Source organism: Castor canadensis, chromosome X (assembly GCF_047511655.1).
Source record: "Castor canadensis chromosome X, mCasCan1.hap1v2, whole genome shotgun sequence".
In the NCBI taxonomy this organism is placed as follows: domain Eukaryota; kingdom Metazoa; phylum Chordata; class Mammalia; order Rodentia; family Castoridae; genus Castor; species Castor canadensis.
Window position 1 is genome coordinate 31,541,549 of NC_133405.1, and position 20,397 is coordinate 31,561,945.

At 35.5% G+C, this 20,397-nt stretch overlaps 1 protein-coding gene across 8 annotated transcripts in view; it reads right to left on the reverse strand.

The window, feature by feature from the left end:
* Positions 1-20,397, reverse strand: part of Gria3 (glutamate ionotropic receptor AMPA type subunit 3) — a 311,734-nt gene that overhangs the window by 62,249 nt on the left and 229,088 nt on the right. For all 8 annotated transcript variants that reach the window (XR_012444436.1, XM_074063377.1, XM_074063373.1 and 5 more), the window contains one exon: positions 8,293-8,669. Coding sequence is in view for 7 of the 8 variants with exons in the window: in XM_074063377.1 (XP_073919478.1) it covers positions 8,293-8,669 (377 nt within the window). In the remaining variant the exon portion in view is untranslated. The remainder of the gene's footprint in view (positions 1-8,292; positions 8,670-20,397) is intronic.

The following is a 20,397-nucleotide window of genomic DNA, read 5'->3' on the forward strand; positions in this document are numbered from 1 at the left end:
ACATTCAGTTATTTTTTGATGTTACACTCTAATCAAATAGTTTTAGCAGGTGTTTTGATAAACAGTATTATTTATTGGTTAACTATAACAAACCTACTTGATTATTTTTAAGTTGCTATTCCTACCAGTCCTTGAATGCCTAAACAACCTTTATTTATTTCCAAAACATAATCACTTTTAGCTTTTTGGATGTGAAAATCTGCTTTGCAACAGATTCTTCTAACTAATGGAATGCTCTCAGGATTTCATCTTGGAACATTTCTCTTTTAATCAGAGGAGGTGAAAACATCTGCATGAATCAGAAAAGAATGTGTGACAGTTCCCAATGCCAAAAATAAATAGTGTTTCAATTAGGAATTTAGACCTCTCATAGATTTTCTTCATTTTTACCATATACACATTTAAAAATTTATTCTGGATTTATCTGACTCTGTAAATAGTTTTACCACATAAAAGATTAATGCTTCACATTATATGCATGTATTGAAATATCATAATGAAATTTCCTTGAACATTTAGTTTTACACTAATAAAAAAATCTAAAAAAGGATTAATGCTTCAAAGTAGCCTCCACAATAATAGGATAATAAAAATTATAACAATAGCTAACATTTATTGAGTACTTCCTATGTGCCAGATTCTATTCTAATTGCTTCACATGTATCAACTTTTTAAATCTTCCATTTCCACAACCTGGGACTATTTTATAGTTAAGCACACTGAGGCATTTTACAGATAAAGAAATTGAGGAACAAAGAGGAGAAATGAAAAATAAAACACCTACACTTACATATTAGGAAAGAAATACCCAGATATTTTAGCACAAAATATCCATGTTTTGTACAAGAAAATTTGGAACGGTATGTAAGTTATAGAAGGTACAATTTCCCCACAAACACTGAAAAATATAGTTTCAGGAAAAGCAAATATGTTTGGAAGTTGTTATTTGTTCCTTTGGAATGGAACTACGAATGTTCTACTTTTGTGGAATGGTAGGGTTTTGTTGAGACCGAAGGGAAAACTAACTTTGGAATAATTCCAGAATCACAATTTGTATGGAAAGAGGTACATGCTGCTCTGAATACTAATGATAGTTTATGCATTATCTACTTGAAATGTGGAGAAAAATACAGTAATTTATGGAAATTACGTTGTGCCATTTTATTGAGACTAATGGACTGTGACTGTGTCTGTCTGATTGAAAATCAAGGCTGCACATCATAATCTGGTTATTTTGGCCACTTTAATACTGACTCAGATGATCATGTGGTTGATCTGAATGATTCAGCTGAGATTGATTGTTGACATGGCTGAAAATAAACCTAAATACAAAATGGTTATTTTAGTGGCCTCTTGTCTACCTGGTTATTGACCTGTAATTATGTGGTTAATATGATATACAGCCAGCTTTCCATATCTTCAGGTTCCACATCAAGAGATTTAACCAGCTGAGGATTAAAAATATCTGGGAAACAATTGCATCTGTGTTGACCATATGCAAACTTTTTTCTTGTCATTATTTCCTAAACAACATAGTAAAGCAATAATTTGCTTAGCATTTACATTGTGTTAGATATTAATAAGTAATCTAGAGCTAATTTCAAGCATACAAGCATATATTTGCATATAAACTGTATAGACTATATGAAAATACTATGCCATATTATATAAGGGACTTGAGTAACCATAGGTTTTGATATCTGCAAGGGTTTTGGAAAACAATCCCCTGCCTGATAACAAGGGCATTGTACCTTTGGACATGGATAATTTGGGTGACTGCCCACATAGAAATGGTATAATAGTTTTACAAACCTTAATAAATAGCTTCTGTTGAATTGATGTGGAATGAGAAAGGTTGCTTTTGACATTATCACCTCAAGACAGTAGTAGATTTGATGAAAAAATTTGGTACAGCTTCCACTACTTTCTCCCTTTTTTGGGGCAGGAATACTTAAATCTTTTTACTGAGAAAAGGTGCAGTGGAGCTCTTGGGGAAGAGGAAGCTCCACAGGCATTTTTACATTTCCCTTTTCTCATTAGTGAAATGATAGCAACTTAAACCCACATTTCACATGGAGGCTATATAAAAAGTGACTGATGGGTCAAACTCATCACATTTTATAAAGGATCTATTAAAACAAGACAGGACTTTATAGTTGAGTTAAAAAGGCCTGTCATTTTCCAGTACCTTTCCTTCCATTAATGAAGCTGCAAAATGTTTAACACTCATTTCAAATAGTTTTGTTGCACAAGACAGATTTCAAGGTTAGTATAATGAAATGGCTGTAAAATGCTGCACATTTAGTGTTTATAAAATCCATTATAAAAAGTATATCATACTTTTTGAAAAATGTGAGAGGAGGCGTGAAGTTTATGAAAGTAAATTAGCAACTAAAAACAGACATATAAAGCATTACAAAATACATATACCAAATAATATACAATGTTCTTATTATCTGTAATCATAAGAAACTGGAGTTCCTGAGTTAATAATAAAGTGTATTTTATGATTTCTGAAATGATAATAAAAGTGAACTATGTGCTGTAACCTTTATCCTGTAAGTAAATTTTATAATCTGTACTTTACTATGTAAAACTGAAACTAAAAACTGCTTCTTCTTTGTGCAAACTCCTTATCATTCCTTTTTTCTCTCTTCTTTTTTTCTAGAGTATGCATCATTTCTATACTCCATTCAATGCTGTGTCTGTGTCAGAATTTTTAAAAATGTGCAGAATCAATTCTTGGCTTTATTAGTCTTCCCTGATAAAAATAGGTAACCATATCCCAAAGACTGAAAACGATGTCTTTCACCCAGAAAAGTCATGAAATGGTAGCAATAAAAATCTTGCCATTACATCATTAGTTTATTGCCACATCATTACTGTTTTGAGGCAAATTTTAGTAGGATGAAGATAGTGGCAATACATCAACAGAGGAAAGGATGCTGCTTAAAATGGAGCCCAAAATCCTGTTGTCTTTGATTCTATTCATTTTATACCTTTGATGTCATTTACTCATACTTTCCATTTTAAAGGGGGATCTACACATGGAAGATCTATGTCTAACCTGGACAGATACCCTACCTACTTGATATACTGGAAATTAATACTTTTGGAATAATCTTTACACAGCAATCAGGTTCAAGTTGGTCTGTTCTTTCCATTTTTTTTCCTGTGAAAATATCCCCAGCCATTACATCTTCAACTTGGCTAGCCCTCAGATATTTCTGCAGCTTCACTGAAAGTCAGCAGGGGGAGCATTTGTCTGGACTTGGGCTGTGGACTGCTGAAATGGGTTTCATCAAAGTTTTACAAAGGAAATAAATTTCGGATTAAATAAAGTTGCAACCTCTTATCAATATCAGTAATATATTGTTGAGTAATACAATCAAAATATTTGCAAGATGTAGACTACTTAAGGAAGGTAGTATGTAAGCTCAAGAAGGAATGTTGCTGCTTATTTCTCATGAGAGACCTGCAATTTGGTACTAACTACTATTTTAGCTATATTCCTAAGTTTTGAGTTCTAGGAACTCAAATGCAATATTAGCTGATAGTATGTGTTAAACTAGGAAGATTAGATGAAGCCAATTTAATAGCAACAATAGCTAACATTTATTGAGCTCTTATATGCCAGACATTGTGTTTTACATTTTACAGATGAGGAACTGAGGCTCAGCAAGGTTTAGTAATTTGTCCCATTTATGCAATTGCTAAGCAGATTGTGTATCTAGTGAAGCTAACCACTATACACTCCCCATCCTGCTGCACCTATAGCCTATCTCTGCAACCCTCAGGAGGAAGAGGATTAAATTGAATCTGGTCACACCTTCTCTCAGCTGCCCCCAACAAATGAGTTGACATATGGATATAACCTTGGCTTACTACATTGATTACCCCCACTAACATTGACTCAGCCTCCAGCTTCATGTAGGACAAAGTAATTTAATCTGAACAATTAGAGTAGTTCAAACATCAAACCCAATATTGGTGCAGACTCTTTAAGCTTCTAGGTAACTGTCAATAACTTTATTTGATGCAAATGGAATGATGCCAGCAATTTTCCTCATGATGTCTTATTGCTGATTTTGCAGTCTTTTACTTCAAGTAAGCATATGCTCAGCAGCACTTTGAATGCTCACTGCCTACTTTCATTAACAACAGGGTGAAGACAGAGTTTCTTCAGGGTTGAGAGATTCAGAAAACAATTCTTGTGCTTGAGCATGAGGGAAGGACCTGCACTTTCAGGGTAGTAGTGTGAGGCAATGGAAATAATGGTACTGCTGACTCTTAAAATCTCATGACATTGGATTCTATTATGTCACCTTTCTGGGTACTATTCTAGCATAGAGTTAAAAAAAAAGCCAACATGAAGTGTGAGGAGAAAGCATTTTGGAGTGGGAGCTAGGTTTGAATTCTGGCTCTACCATTAGCAGTGTGACTGTGCAAATTATTTAGCTATGTTATTTTCCTCAACTTATAAAAATAAATGTAATTCCCACACTGCAGCAATGTTTTGAGGATCAAGGTCCATGCAATAATGCAGGAAAAATTCCTACACACAGTGGGAGCTCAGTAAAGATTGTTGTTGCCCTGTGCCTGATAAATGGCAGCATTCTGACATCTCCTCCTGCTCTACACTTGTTAACCCTGCTTTAAAATGTGACCTCTTGTAATTTCTTGAATTGCTTCAATTTTGAGATAAGTCAGAGTATACAATGAATGCTCATATTCTAGGCTTTCTGGAGAGTTTGCATTCTAAGTGTGGCCATTAAACAGAAATAAAGTATGATGCTGATATTTGCAGTCAAGGCAACCACAAATCTCAGAGTGCAACTATGTTATTATTAGGAATTTCTAAATCTGTAAAAAGAGAAACACATTAGAGTGAGATTTGTTGTTATACAATTGAGCACAAATATATAATCAATAGAGCTCTCAAGACCAGGAAAACATGTTTATTTCTCACTAGTATGTAACATATATGCTAACAATTTACTAAAATGCTTAAAGACATAATTTCTTTTGAAGGACACAAAAGAGAGTATCAGAGGAAGGATCACCCATATGGTAGAAAATGTAGAGCTCATAAAGGTAATAATTTACCATTCATAAGCTCATGTTATTCTGTATGCTGTGTGACCTATAGGTGAGTGACCAACATTAACAAAATTAAAAAGAAAAGAAAATATCATAGTGCATGGCACACCATAAGAGCAATGTTTGGTAGAACTTTGGTTATATATGTACTTATGTACTGAGCTGTGATGGTGAATTTGTTTCTTACTGTGAGTCACAGTCAAAATTTCCAAAAGCCATTACTCTATGTGTAATGGTTTAGAGCATATTAATAAAATCTGTATCTTGAAAAAAGCATTTGATATATTTAAGTGCCATGGAAGAACCATAGCTTAAATTGTGCTGCAAAAAATTGGTTCAATTTGTTGTTTTCTAGTCATTACCTTTAAGTTATTACTTAACAAAGCAGTATGCATAAATACTTCAAAAACAAGTGGCATTTTAAGAGAACTACTTGAGTACACACAGTAGTATGCAATACTGCAGTGGGTATATCACGAATTTAGTTTTGAAAATCCACTTACGGAAACCAATAAAATCTCCAGCCTTAGTGACTTTTTAGCATTGTCTCATCACATATAATCAGACTCATTAAAAATTTTCCAATCATAGAATCATTCATAAACATAGACTCTTGAAGTGAGCATTCCAAAAAATAAAAAAAGAAACTCTCAGATGATAGCACAAAATGACACATTCTGAGAGCAAAAGGAATGGAAAGTGAAATAATTTGAAGGATCTAATGAAGCAAATTGAGGGTGGCGAAAATGTGTGATTTGAATGAATGAGGGTTTTCCGACACAGGTAATTCTAAAAAGCTGCCAAAGATGGTAACCAGTGAGTTATATTGCAAAGCTTCATTGTAAATATTTGGTCTGAGTGGAAAATCTCTAAAAGTTTGCTGTAAAAACAGGATAGGGACCTTCTGAATCCTTATATTGTAAGCAAGCGCTCTACCACTTTAGCCACACCCTCGGGGAGCTGAGTCCTTATATTCTAAACAAAAATATCTACATCTTTGCATAATTAATCCTGGTCAGTATTTGTATTAATGTTCAATTTTACAAAAACTTATAGATTTTTGTTTAATAAAATTTTTACTTTTTGTTCTTGCAAATACGTTCAGTTATATTTTATGATTTTGAATTCACCACAGTTTGTGCTTGTGAATTAATACACTAAGGTGGTTAGGCCCAGGACATTCACCTTCAATATTTTCTGGTGCTGAGACTCAAACCTAGGGCCTTGCACATGATACACAAGTACTCTATCACTGAGCTACCTCAGAGTCATGTTTAATATTTTCAATAGTTGTACTGAGATAAATGTACATTCCACAAATTCAGCAATGTTAGTACTATCAATGGTTTTTAGTAAACTTAGAGTTGCACAACTATCATCACAATCCAGTTTTAGAGCATTTTCATCACCACCAAAAGTTCTCTCATGCCCATTTGCAGTTAATCTTGGCAGGTCTAGGATTAGGATGAGGCAAGTGAGTCATTTACCCCTCACCTAAAATTTAAGAGGGTGTCAAAATCTTGTTAATTGAGATAAAGAATATTTTAATGCAATATTTATAAACATTAATATGGTTATGAAAAAAGTCCGTAATGAACAAAATATCAAAATTTTAAAGAAAGCCTGTGTCTGATTCCTGTACCTGTACTGGCTCTACTCAGCCTCACTTGCCTTACTCTAATCCTGGCCTTCTTATCCTCTTTCTTTTCCCTTCAAACTCTGGCCACCACTGATGATATTTTCCATCTCTGTGGATTTCCTTACCCTGAACAGTTGGAAAAATACAATATGTGGTAGTCAATAAATAGAATCACATGATATGTGGCTTTTGTGTCTGGATTATTTCAGCTGGTATAATGTTTTCAAGGCTCATCTATGTTGCAGTATGTGTTAGGAATCTGGTTTTTTTAAAATTTTTGAATATTGGTCCATTGTATGGACATGCCACACTTTGTTCATCCATTCACTAGCTGATGAACATTTGATTTATTTGTACTTTTTGGTTATTACAAATAAAGCTTCTATGAATATTCACATATAAGTCTTCATGTGGATATGTTTTTCTTTCTTTGAAGGAAAATTACGAATGTAATCTTCATTTCATATTTCAAAGGGGTGTCTAGCTTTCTAAGAAACCTCCAAACTATGTGCCAATGTGATCATAGCATTTGCATTCCCACTACTAATGGATGAGAATCACAGTTGTTCCACATCCTTGCCATCACTTGGTATTGTCTTGTCTTTTTTATTGTAGTCATTCTAGAGGATTATAGAAGTATTTCAATATGGTTTCAGTTTGCATTTTTTTAATCACTGATGATGTTAAGCATCTTTTCACCTGCTTATGAGCCATTTGCACACATCATTTTGGGGGGAATGCCTATTCAAATATTTTGTTCATTTACAAATTGTGTTGTCTTCTTTTTATTGAGTTGCAGTAGATTGTTATGTGTTCTATATAAAATTCTTTTATCAGATGTATAATTTACTAATATTTTTCTCCCAGAATGCAGGTTTATTTTTAATTTTCTTAATGGTGTCTTTTGAAATGCAAGGGTTCAGATTTTAATGAAGTGCAGTTTATCCAATTTTCATGAACTGTTATTTTGTGTTCTATATGAGAACTGCATTCAATCCAAGGTTAGACCTATTTTCCCCTATGTTTTCTCTGAGATGTTTTATTCGGTGGGATACTACAATGGATAATTCTAGGCAGTCTGAGGGAAAAAAAACGAAAAAGAGAAGACACTGAAAAAAAGAAGGCAGAAGAGCTTTAAAGAAGAGCTCCATCTTCTTTTACATTTTGTCTAGATTCCATCTCTTGACAAATGAGAGACATTTTTTACTTCAATTAATCAGGAAACCATGACTGTTTGATTTGATCAAGATTTAGTATTTGCTCTCTCTGAATGACATTAATATTGGTTGGCAATGCTGCCTCTATCCACAATTCAAATGTTTGCTATAATTTGTATAAATATATAATAGCATAGAAATGCATGGGAGACATTCAAAGCAACGACAATGACACACTTACTTCATGGATGGAAGTGAACAACATTTGATGATAACTTGTCATTGTATGGAATGTTAAATGAAGAAAATCTGGAGTTGAGATGGGTGAACACCAGATGCACATGAATGGAGTATGGCCAAATGCAAGGAGGCTTTCTGTATTATACGGAAACAAACCTTGGAGAAATATCACATCCTTGCTGCATAAAGGCACCCAAGGAAAACCAAAGACTGTTAAATATTCCAAATTCATTTGGAGGGTCAGGAGGACTTTGTGGGTCACGAGGTTCTTCATTGTTGTCTTCCAAATGCCATTCATAAGGGCTGAATCTGCTGACCAGGAAAAGAACTACACTGACTCCAATGTAAGCAAAGACAATGCACATCCAGATTTCATAAGCCAAGGGATCCAGAAATGAGAACACCCCTGGTTTTGATTTCTGAGGCTTCTTTATCATGATGGAGATGCCCAGGCTCATAAATGGCTTTGAAAAATCTATGACTTCTTCACGGACCAAAGTTATAGTCAGTGGAGCAACAGCTATATCAGCTCTCTGAAAAATAAATACACACATGACTTTCAGAAAAGGCATTACAATCAGTCATTTACCACCTAATATACTTCTTTTGTGGAAATATAGAATCTTAAATCACTATAGTCAGTTGACTTGTCAATGCTAAAGTTAGAAAAGTAGTAGCATTCAATGGGTTTTCTAAAGTAGTTTAACTTGATGGCAAGTTAAGGAAAGGACACTGTTCTGCTGTCCTCTGAGACATATTAGATTAGGGCAACTGACTCCATTTTTTGTATTTATTTTGCTACCTTGTGACTCAACTTGTACTCCCTTGTGATATATTCCTGTTTACTCTTTTTTTTTAAATTTCATGCCTGTATATCTTATCTCTCTCACTTGACTGCAAACTTTTGTGAAGCAAGCATAATGGCCTACACTTGTACTTTCTTCCCTTCCACCATTTGGTGTGACACAAGGCAACAGTATTCAGTTTAATTCTTGGGTGTTGGCTGTCTTGTGTTATCTTCAAATTATGTTTTGAGAGCATGTCCATTAAAATGTAGATTGAAGAGAGGGACTTGATATTTTAATTTTTTGTGTATCATTGCAAAAAATTCTAGACTAAAAAAAACTGTTGGATGCCTTAAAAAGTTGTTGATTATTGAGTACTATATATAAAAACATGATAGAATTTTACATAGGTAATGATAAGGATAAGAGTTACTAGAATACATATTAATTTATCTAGTAAGCTATATTTTCTGTGATGAATATTATATAGCAGTCACATGTATCAGATCAATAAAATAAATGTCAGCAGTGCACTGCATAGTTAACTCAGGTAAAAGCAGGCCACACTTTTATATTAATCAATAGGCACTAGGAATTTCTGCACTTATTTCTTTTGATTTCCATAATTGTTCCTTTACAACCACAGTGGGTTTTAGGTTGGAGCCATGCCTTAAAATGTATATGTAGAAAAAATGCTTATGACTAAGGTAAGGCTTAAGGATGGTATATCAGAGATGTAGTGAAAACACCAATTTTGATAATTTTTTTCTGTGTTAAATACAGCTATGTTTCAATATCCCTATCAGTGGGGAAAGGTGGGGGAAAAATGATGAAGTCTGAGAAAAAGTACATTTTCAAAGAAATGGAGTTTTAGATCCTTGAATTATATGTAGTAACTCAAATCAGTTGAGAAATATTCCTTAATTAAGGGGAAATGCAGACAATAAACAGCACCTCACATTTCTTAAGTATTTACTCTGTGTGAGGTACTGTGCTAAGCACCTTGTACATACTATTTTATTTAATTCTCATAGTAACAATGAAGTTGATATGATAATCATCCCTACGTTAGAGGTGGAGAAAACACTGAGAGGTTGGAATTAGAATCCTGGAATTCAGACTCCAGAACTTACTCTCTTATCCAGTACAGTGTTCTTCATAGATACGTGCAAGTTTCTATTACACACTTTTATCTGCAATTATCAACTTAGTCAGCCCCCCTTAGATTCATTCCAATGCATATTTGAATGCCTATTCTGTGCCAATAATGATTCTAGGTGCTTACAAGGCAAAAAAGACAGAAAAAACTTAAAACCTGCATGGAGGGGAATCTACATCCTTTATATCTTGTTGGAAGTTGCATAAAGTATGTGATTATTTAAGCCATATGCCTACTGACAAAATCTGCTTTGATGCTTACCACCATCACATTCTCACCTTTTCTAAAATTAAACCCATATTTTATAATTCCAAAGCAGATTCTTGTCTAAGTCTGTGAATGGTATTTATTCCAAATTTTTCCCACTTCCTAATCCTTACTAGTCCTACCACCTCGGCAAATAATCTTGCCTCTTTCTTTTTTGATTTATCATTTATTAATAACTTCTTTCTTCCACAATGTATTTGATGCAGTGCATACAAGGACACATAACACTAAAATATACATAAAACTAAAATATAACTGCAATTACAGAATCAGAGTAAGTGCAGAAAATAAAAACCTGGGAAAGAAACACATATAGGCCAGCCATAAATGTCATATTGCCTCTTTCTTTATTGAGAAGATGGAAGTCATCTGATATGAGCTCTTTCAGCTCAGTGTCCTTCCTCTTCTTTTCAACATATTGCTACATTTTCTTCCATTCATTATGTGAATTTCCACCTCAAAGAAAGTGGCACTCTGAGATTTAATCCACTTATTCCATGCATTCCATATTCTTATGGCTTCTTAAAATCCAGATCCCTCTATTGTCTTGTTTACATCATTACTTTTTCCTTCTTCATTATTCCATCTCAGTGCTTCTCAAAGTGTTGTCACTGGACTAACAGCAAAAGTCACTGGGGGCTCATGGATTGGCAGAATCAACATAGTAAAAATGTCTATACTACCAAAAGCAATCTGTATGCTCAATGCAATTCCCATCAAAATCCCAATGACATTCATCAAAGAGACTGAAAAATCTACCCTAAAGTTCATTTGGAAACACAAAAGACCATGAATAGCCAAGGCAATACTTAGCAAAAAGAGCAACACTGGAGGTATCACAATACCTGACTTCAAACTATATTACAGAGCCATAGCAATAAAAACAGCATGGTACTGGCACAAAAACAGATATGAAGACCAGTGGAACAGAATAGAGGACCCGGATATAAGTCCATGAAGCTACATCTATCTATTTTTTGACAAAGATACCAAAAGCATACAATGGAGAAAAGACAGCCTCTTCAACAAATGCTTCTGAGAAGACTAGATACCTGCTTGCAGAAAACTGAAATTAGATCCATGCTTGTCACCCTGTACAAGTATCAACTCAAAGTAGATTAAGGACCTTAATATCAGACCTGAAACCTTGAAGTTAGTACAGGAAAGAGCAGGGAATATACTGGAAGCAAAAGGCATAGGTAGGGACTTCCTCAATAGAACTCAAGCAGCTCAACAACTAAGAGAAAGGATTGACAAATCAGACTGCATGAAATTAAAAAGCTTCTGCAAGAAATGGTCTCTAAATTGAAGAGGCCACCCACAGAATGGGAGAAAATCTTTGCTTGCTACACATCAGACAAGTTACTGATAACCAGAATATACAGGGAGCTCAAAAGTCTAAACTCCCCCCAAAAATCAATGACCCAATAAAGAAATGGGCAACTGAACTGAACAAAACTTTTTCAAAGAAAAAAGTTCAAATGGCTAGGAAACACATGAAAAAATGCTCACCATCCCTGGACATAAAGGAAATACAAATCAAAACCACACTAACATTCTACCTCACCCCTGTTAGAATAGCTACCATCAAGAACACCACCAACAAGAAATTGTTGGCAAGGATTCAGGGGAAAATGAAACCCTCATAAACTGCTGGTGGGAATGTAAGCTAGTACAACCACTATGGAAAACAATATGGAGGCTCCTTAAAAAACTAAAAATAGATCTGCCATATGATCCAGTGATGCCACTCCCAGGGATATACCCAAAAGAATGTGAGTCAGGTTATTACAAAGGCATGTACACCCATGTTTACTGCAGCACTATTCACAATAGCCAAGCTATGGTTTATGGAAACAGCCAAGATGCCCCACAACTGACGAATGGATTAAGAAAATGTGGTATTTATATACAATGGAATTTTATTCAGCCACAATGAAGAATGAAATTTTGTCATTTGCAGGTAAATGGATGGAACCGGAGAACAACATCTTAAGTGAATTTAGTCAGGCTCAGAAGGCCAAAGACCACATGTTCTCTCTCACATGTGGATTATAGACCTAAAATAAATGCAGCAATATTACGGGACATGGGTCACACTAAGGGGAGGCCACACACAGGAGTAATAGGACAAGGGAAGTAACCTAAAAACTTTCATGTTGTTGATTTATTCACTGTACAGGAATGAATATAGTAATCTTAAGCTGGCCGAGACCACCATGGGAAAGGGACTAGGGATGAGTGAAGAGGTCTGGTATAGATGAGCCAATTGGGGTTGTAATACATATATGCATGAAAACAACACAAGGAATCTCCCTGTATAGCTATCTATCTCTATCTTAAAGTAGCAAAAACACCATGTTTCTCTTATTATCTTTTATGTTTTTTTCTTCTATAAAATCAGAGAACAGGAGGGTGGAACAGGTTCTGCCTGGAGGTGGGGGGGCCCCAGTTGGGGGGGAGGTGTAGGGGGAAAGGGTAGAAGGATGAATATGGTGCAAATAATGTATACACATGCATGTAAATGCAAAAATGATACCTGTTGAAACTGTTTGTTCTAAGAATCAAGGGAGGGGGGATGAAAGAGAGCAGTGGAGGGAGTGAATTCATGTATGATATGTTTGATATATTGTAAGAACCTTTGTAAATGCTACCATGTACCCCCACCCAGCACAACAATAAAAAGAATAGTCACCTGGGAACTTGTTAGAAATACCAATTCTCAGGGTACAGCCCAGATGGAATCAAGAACTCTGGGGTCAGGACTCAGGTGTTCTTCCAGTGATTATAATGCTAGCTAAAATTTGAAAACTATGGGTTTATCTTAGTCACTGAAAATCATACTCAGGCAGTTCTGTTTACTAATAAAACCATTCCTTCTACCTCTTGATCAGTCTCTTCTCCTAAGCACATTATATGTCTTTCTACCATCACCAATGTTCTTGAAATTACACCTTTATCATCTCTGAATTTCAATACCACTCTCTCTTTATAGTCCCAAGATCTCCAGCCCCTCCAATTTGCTGAAATTATTTCTTGAACTATATGCTTGGTATCAAATTCAAAGATACTCCCTTACACATGGACTGCTCATGTGACACACCATTGTCCTTTTGCACTATTTACACACTTTCCTTTGCTGTCTAATATTATGACTGTAGTTTCTTCTTCCTACCTCTGTGAATATTCCTTGTTTGGCTTTCTTCCTAGTTCTGCTGTCTCAATCAAGGTATGAATTGTACCCTTAGAGTCTATTCATAGTGCCAGGCTTAGTAATCAGTGACTATTTTGTGGAAAAAGAAAGATCTTTTAAGGTCCTGTCCTTTTTCTCTCCTTAATATTATCATCTATGGCTTCAACTCTCATCTTATTTAAGCTGACTCCTGAATCTCTAGTTCCATATTGATGACTGGGTTGGAGCCAAAGATAAATTTTACCTACTTGCCTAGGGCTAAACCTGGTCAAAGGAATAAAGGCAGCGAGGAAAATGGAATTGGCCAGAAAGCCTAGCAGTTTTTTTTTTTTTTTGGCAGAGAGAGTATGGATCAGCTAAAAAGAGTCTTGTAGTGCCAAGAGAATTCATACATAAAGTTACCTCCTCACATTGCCGACATGTCTCTGCCTCCTGGTCAGAAAATGCAAGCACCTCATCTATTATCATTTCTCTTTTGATCCTATTTGAATGTAATTACTTAATTTAACTAATTTTTTATCTTGAAAGTATAAAAGATAGTTCTAAGAGAAATTACCATTTTCTTTTGTTTCAGAAGGAAGAAGTAAGGGGGCATTTGTGTGAGAAAATCACTCTGGACTGAAGTTAGGGAATTAGGCTCTTTGCAAGCAGATACAGAAAGGAATTTGAGAGTCTTGATCCCCTTTAAAAGAGAAGTAACTCAGTAACTGAAACACCTACCGCATGGTATCAATGCAACTAAATGCTAACAAGAGGTGGTAATACAGACAAAGCATGGCTTTTTATTGTATGGTTCCTAGGAACATTCAGCAAAAGAACAAATTCCCAAAGGAGACCATTCCTAGTTTAAAGCACTTTTGAAATCACAAAAGACAACAGGAAGAATCTGCTCCCCTTAGGCATTTGCTTTATTCCTTCAGCCTGGTATTCCTACCTTTCTGAATGTTTCTGAGGAGCTTTTTCAAAGAGTGTAGAGCTTGTTTATTTTTTGGAGGGTGCTCCCCCAATAGAGAATTGTGTTAAATCTGTGCTTAATTAAACCTCATTGATGTGGACCAGGCTCCAAAAAGAGAATTCCACACACTGACCCTTAAAGACCCATATAATAAAGACTTATAGGTGGAAAAAGACAAAGGAATAGTGACATGCCAGTAGAAGAAGTTTGACAAATAGAAGGGAAGGGAGCTTCTGATGGAGCCTCAAGGACAGCTAGTTGGTAGGAGACTTAGTGACTCCTCCCATATCTTTTTGTGTAGTTGGTGAGAGACTAAAGCAGCAGAACTGGTGCCTCAGCTTAGAGGAAGCCTTGGAGTAGCCCTTGCCCTCTACCATCACCATATTATAAAATGCAGATGTGATGGTTATTTTAGAGTTTAGGACCTGCCTGCCTGTGGAACAACCAATTTGATTATTAAGGAAATGGGGAGAAGCAGATAACTAACAAGTGTTCAAAAATACCCATTTAGCTCTCCTGGGACTTCATAGCATGCAGATGAGGGAGGTCACTTTCAAGGCAAATTAAAGAGTTAGGAGGCTAACACTGATGAAAAACTGAAGGCAACTCTCCAAATGGAATTCCTTTCTTGATCTCTGTTCTTTTTGTTTGTTTGTTTTAATCTCTGCTCTTAATGAAAGTTGGATGTTGCTGGGAGCGATCATGAAGAAATTGGATAGGGCTAGGGAATAGGTGAAATTCTGACTTAATAATGAATTATCTCTCTTGTGGTGTCCTGAACCATTCCAGTGGCCTTTTGTCCTCAAGCCTCTGCTTGTGTTGGTAACAAGTCAACAAGTAATTTTCAGAAACCTAGGTAAGTAGGTGGTATGAGGGTGTTCCAGGTGACAGACAAAAACTAGCAGATGGTAAGAGCTCAGAACAAGAGTTTGTTAGTGATTTTCCTTGCATCTTGACTACTTAAAGGATTTTAATTAAGACAGCTTAAGAGTGGCTGTGTGGGCTCAGTAAACACACTAAATTAGGTTTGATCTTTCCATATACCAGTGGCAAACTAAAAGCAACTGCATTTTTGGGGGGTATTTAGCTTGAGGGGATTTATAATCCTTTTCATAGGTTGGTTGCCAAAGTTGTAAGCTTCATGAAACCTAAAAACTGACAAAGTCATATGTCTAGGAATGATGCATATAAGACTCTGACAGGTTTTAGGCTGAGATGACACTTAGTTTAAATTACACTGTAATTTAAAAAATTCTTTGAGCTGGAAGGCTTGTTATACCTTAAAGTATTTTTCTCTGATTATCTGATACAAAATTTGTAACCCATTTGGAGACTGTGTATGAGGAGGAACTTGTCAGTCACCATTTTAAAGTGAAAGCAAGGGAGAAGGCAGGGAGAGGGAGTAGATAGTGCATTTACATTTAGTGCATAAGGTGTTATATGCTGTCCAAGACAAGAAGCAGATAAGACCTGACCATTTCCATGGCATCAACCATAAAGCTCTAGTGGTCTTTGTCACACACTTCCACTGGAAAGTTTAAATGTGTTGGAAAAAGGAGTGAGGCAGAATCAACCTAGACAATAAGAATATAATTGCTATGTATTGGAGGAGGACAAGACTTAAACTGCTTTATTGGATTACTCTATGGGATATTTACTGTCTGCGATTCTTAAGATCTGGAGAAAGGAATGAGGCCTATTTAAATCTGTGAACAACAAGCAGTATCACAACAGGATCTCCTCATTTCTTTATCCAGAACAGATGCCCCAGTGTGGATGTATTGATTTGGACTCTTTGTCCTTGGGGAGCCAAGAGAGTTAAAGACAGAGTGAAGAAAAAGGAGTATCCCTGGGGCTGGATGAAGTCCTTATGAGACTAAATTTGATTGGAAATATTTCCCAACTCTCTCTGCTTAGAATGGCAGACTTCCATGCATCGTTAATGTTCTTTCCTAGAGTTCATATGCATAATTTAAAGGAGAGAGGCACTTTTTATCAAATCATCAGCCTTTTGCCAAAGCCCAATCACCTGTGTAATAGAAGAGAATATATGACATCTGCTATTGGACCCTTGTTTCTCTGCCTTTTAACTGGAAGGACAGATCAACTTTCTTCCTTTCTTAATGGGAAATAAATCTATCTTAGGTTAGTGACAACCTAAGAGAATTTCTTGTGGGCAGAGAAATTTCAGTGCAAAAAATATCTGTAGAGTTATCATTTATTCTGGGAGTGTGAAGGAGTCTGGGATGCCCAAGGAATGTGACCTGGAATCAACCACGTATCAGCCCTGTCTCTACCACCAGGGCAGTAGTTTGACCTTTACCAATCCCACTTATTCTTTATTCTTAGTTTCATGTGCTAAGAACATGGCAGCTGCTCACTGAGTGGCATTCTTTTCTAAATTAAGGCTTTAATTTCCTTCCAGCACTTTTCCTGATTTTCTGACTTTTTTTGTGTTAGGGCTTATCTCTTCTCCAAGGGCAGAAACCATAAGCTAAGTTCACACCTCATTTTAAAATATTTCAAGCAATAACTAGAGATTTGCATTACATTGTCCCAGAGGCCACAGAGAAATAGGATGAATATCTTGGATGGAAAAGCTTATAATTCAATTAGATTGTGAGCCCCCTGAAGCTAGGCAGGGACGCAATAGCTGATTGATATAACACCAAACTTCCCATAATATGACAAGCTTAGTGAACTGAACTGGTATGACCTAGGAGACAGAGCACTAGACCAGGAGCCATGAAACCTTGTCAAAATCTTCCCCTCATTCCTGTTGCTTCTGCCCTGCATTAGGCTTTAGTTTCCTGGTCTACCTAATGGGCAATTCAAGTGTTCAGTCCTGGCTGGTTTTCATAATCATCTATAAAATGAATGTAAAGTTAAGCTAAGGGATGTTTAAGAGCCTTGCTAGCAACAAAATGCTCTTTTTAAATTTCCCCTTAAAACACATGCTTTTTGGGAGACATAAGAACTTGTGGTCTGTCAGCCATTTGAGCTGGGATAGAGTTACAGACATCCAGCTCAAAATCAAAACTGCTAAAAGCAAGTGGACAGTTTCATGTCCATAATGTTTTGAAGGGCTTATATAATGGGCACATTGTGTCCTACTGACGTTTGTTTCAAAAATAGCCTTCTTAGAGATACAATGTGCCCCAACATCAACTTTGATTTAAATTTCTTTAGAGAAAAAACCCATTTAGGAGTCATTTGAAAAGAGGCTGATTGGCTTCTTTATTCTTTAACAAATTTAATTCATTTTGACTCTTTCTTGAGATTGTGTGGCAGATACTGAAATCTCTTTTGCAAGGCTTTCTTCATCTCTGTCTTTCTTCATTTTTACCTGCTCTGATCTGATTTACATACTAAAAGCATAAGAGGAAATACCCTAAAGATAAAGAAGTGCCTATCTTGTGTAGTTGTCATGTTCACTGTAAGAAATAGTTTCCTGTTCTTTATGCTTTTGCTCATTAAGTGATCTGGGAAATCACTAGGAGTGATTTCTGCCTTTCTTTTCCTTTTTTTTTTTTTTATCAATTAATCTTTTATTTTTATTGTGTACATTAGTATTTTAAAGAAAAAATAAAGAACCTCTTAATGTTAAACTACTATTACATGTCTTTGGATTCCTTTCAATGTAGAGACCTAAATGTTTACACAAATATAAAACAGTAAGCATAATTTCCTATAATTCACATTTTTGCATACAATTTTACATCTATCAAGATTATTTAAAGACTATGTTAACAGTTAATGAGAGAAATAGCAAAACATCAAAATTTATTCATTTCTCAATTGCTGAGCTTTAAAAAAAAAACACTTCTATGAATGGAAATGCTAAAAACATCTTTATAAAAGTAGCTATTTTTTCTTTTAAATATTTTCCCAGGGGACAAAGGTGTGGCTCCAGCCATATGTTAAAAGACCAGTTACAGGGCTCCTGTCAGTCTTCCAGGTCACTCTTTAAAATGACTGCCAAAGTGTGATGCTACTGGTTAAAGACACAAGCAAAGTTAAACCTTCTCGCTTAATAGCATGGACTGTCAAAGTTGTCTCAACTTACAATCTAATATTCACTAACTTGAATATCATTGTAAGAACTGAATTTTATTTGCATCTTCTCATTTGCAGTCTGTTCCTTTGTAAGTCTGCCAAGAGTTACAAAGCCTTAAGGATTTGCACTCACTTAAAAATTAAGTGCTGTGCAATGCAAATAGTTTTATCCCATCTTTTCTTCCTATTTGATATAGTTTTCATTTTTCTTTGAGTTAGTCAACCTTGTCAGTGGTTTTCATGGAGCATGAGTTAGGTGCTTTCTTTCATTGCCACAAAGTCCCTCTACACCATTACCGCGATGAAAATAGTAGCCTTTTTACTTTTATACTTAACATTTTCAAGTTATTAAATGCTTCTAAGAGGCTTACTTTCCACTCGGCACCACCAAATGTTTAGAGGTTGTCTTAGAGCATCCTTTAAGGACCTGACAAGCAAAGCTCCCATTTTTTTCTCCTAAAGTATAAACATCTTTGCCTGCTTTACTTTCTTAAACTGCCACCGTTCTGTCAAATCACATAAAGCATTCCAGGTGGAATGTTAAATGGTATTGTGATAAATCTACATACTGTCACATATTGGTATTCCTTTGGAAGTGGTTGATATACACGAGCTAATTCAATCCTCACAATAATTCAGTTCTGTATTATATTTAAGAGATGGTGGAATGGTAGCTAAGAGTGATTTTCCCAGTAAGCAGTGAAATGAAAACTCCCCAATTACCATTTTTCCATTACACCAGGGTGTCGCCCATGGGAATAGGCTCATATTTTAAATTTATCCCCTTCAACATGTTTCTATTTAAGCATCTTTCTTAAATTGTCCCAATATAGTTTGTATAATTTTATTTAAATGACTCATATATTAATATTTAAGTATTTTAAAAATTCTGTCACTGTTGGAATCTAGAAATGAGATTTCCAAGTTATATATCGGTAACTTCCTAAATTATTCTTTTATTAGTAGTACATTTGTATGACAGTATATGTTTAGCTACGTATAAAGCCATGTTAGTAGAAATATTTTCTATCTCCTGTATCTTTCTCACTTTGGAAATATTTTCTTTTGCAATGGCAAGTTTCCTCTTCCATACATAAATAAAAATGGTACCAACATCATATCCCTTCTACATGAGCCATGTTTATTACATCTTCTCAATATGCTTTCTTTTCCTTTAGCAACTTGCAAACCACAAGAGTTCAGGCCTAGCAGAAACACAGGATTGTGTTTTCATGTTCACCATTTTTATCATTGACAGAGAAGTTGGAAACTTCCCAATGTCAGAAGATTAAAACTTCTATATGAAGATGAAGATACATTTAGCTTGTGAGATCATCTTCCCGAACAGAGAGCTCTTATTCCAAGCAAGATATGAATGTCTAGTTTCCATAGCCACAAGTAGTAGAGGAAAGTGGAATTTGATAGTCCACTCCAATGCGTTGGTTTATTGTCAGTTCTCTGCAATCATCTTGTGTTATAAGCACCTAAAGTATCAGAGACTAGTTCTAGATCAGGAGAAGAAAAAGATTTCTTTAAGTGTTCTCCTTGGCTATTGCTTTTGTCTTTTGCAAAAATAGATAAGGGAAAAGATAGAAAGATTCCTCCAGAAATTTTACCTTTGGAGAGATGGGATCTGAATTACTAAACAAATCAGGGATTCTGTAATTCTCAAGCTCCTTCCCTCACAAGTAGATGAAATGGGAAGAGAAAGAGATGTAAATGAGTGCAGTACAGAAGACATGCCAGAGAAGAAACCAGAACCCAGTGAGAAAGCTGCTTTTCAACTAATAATCTCAAGAAATCTGATTCACCCTATACCACTGTGTCTAATGTCTTGTTCAATGAT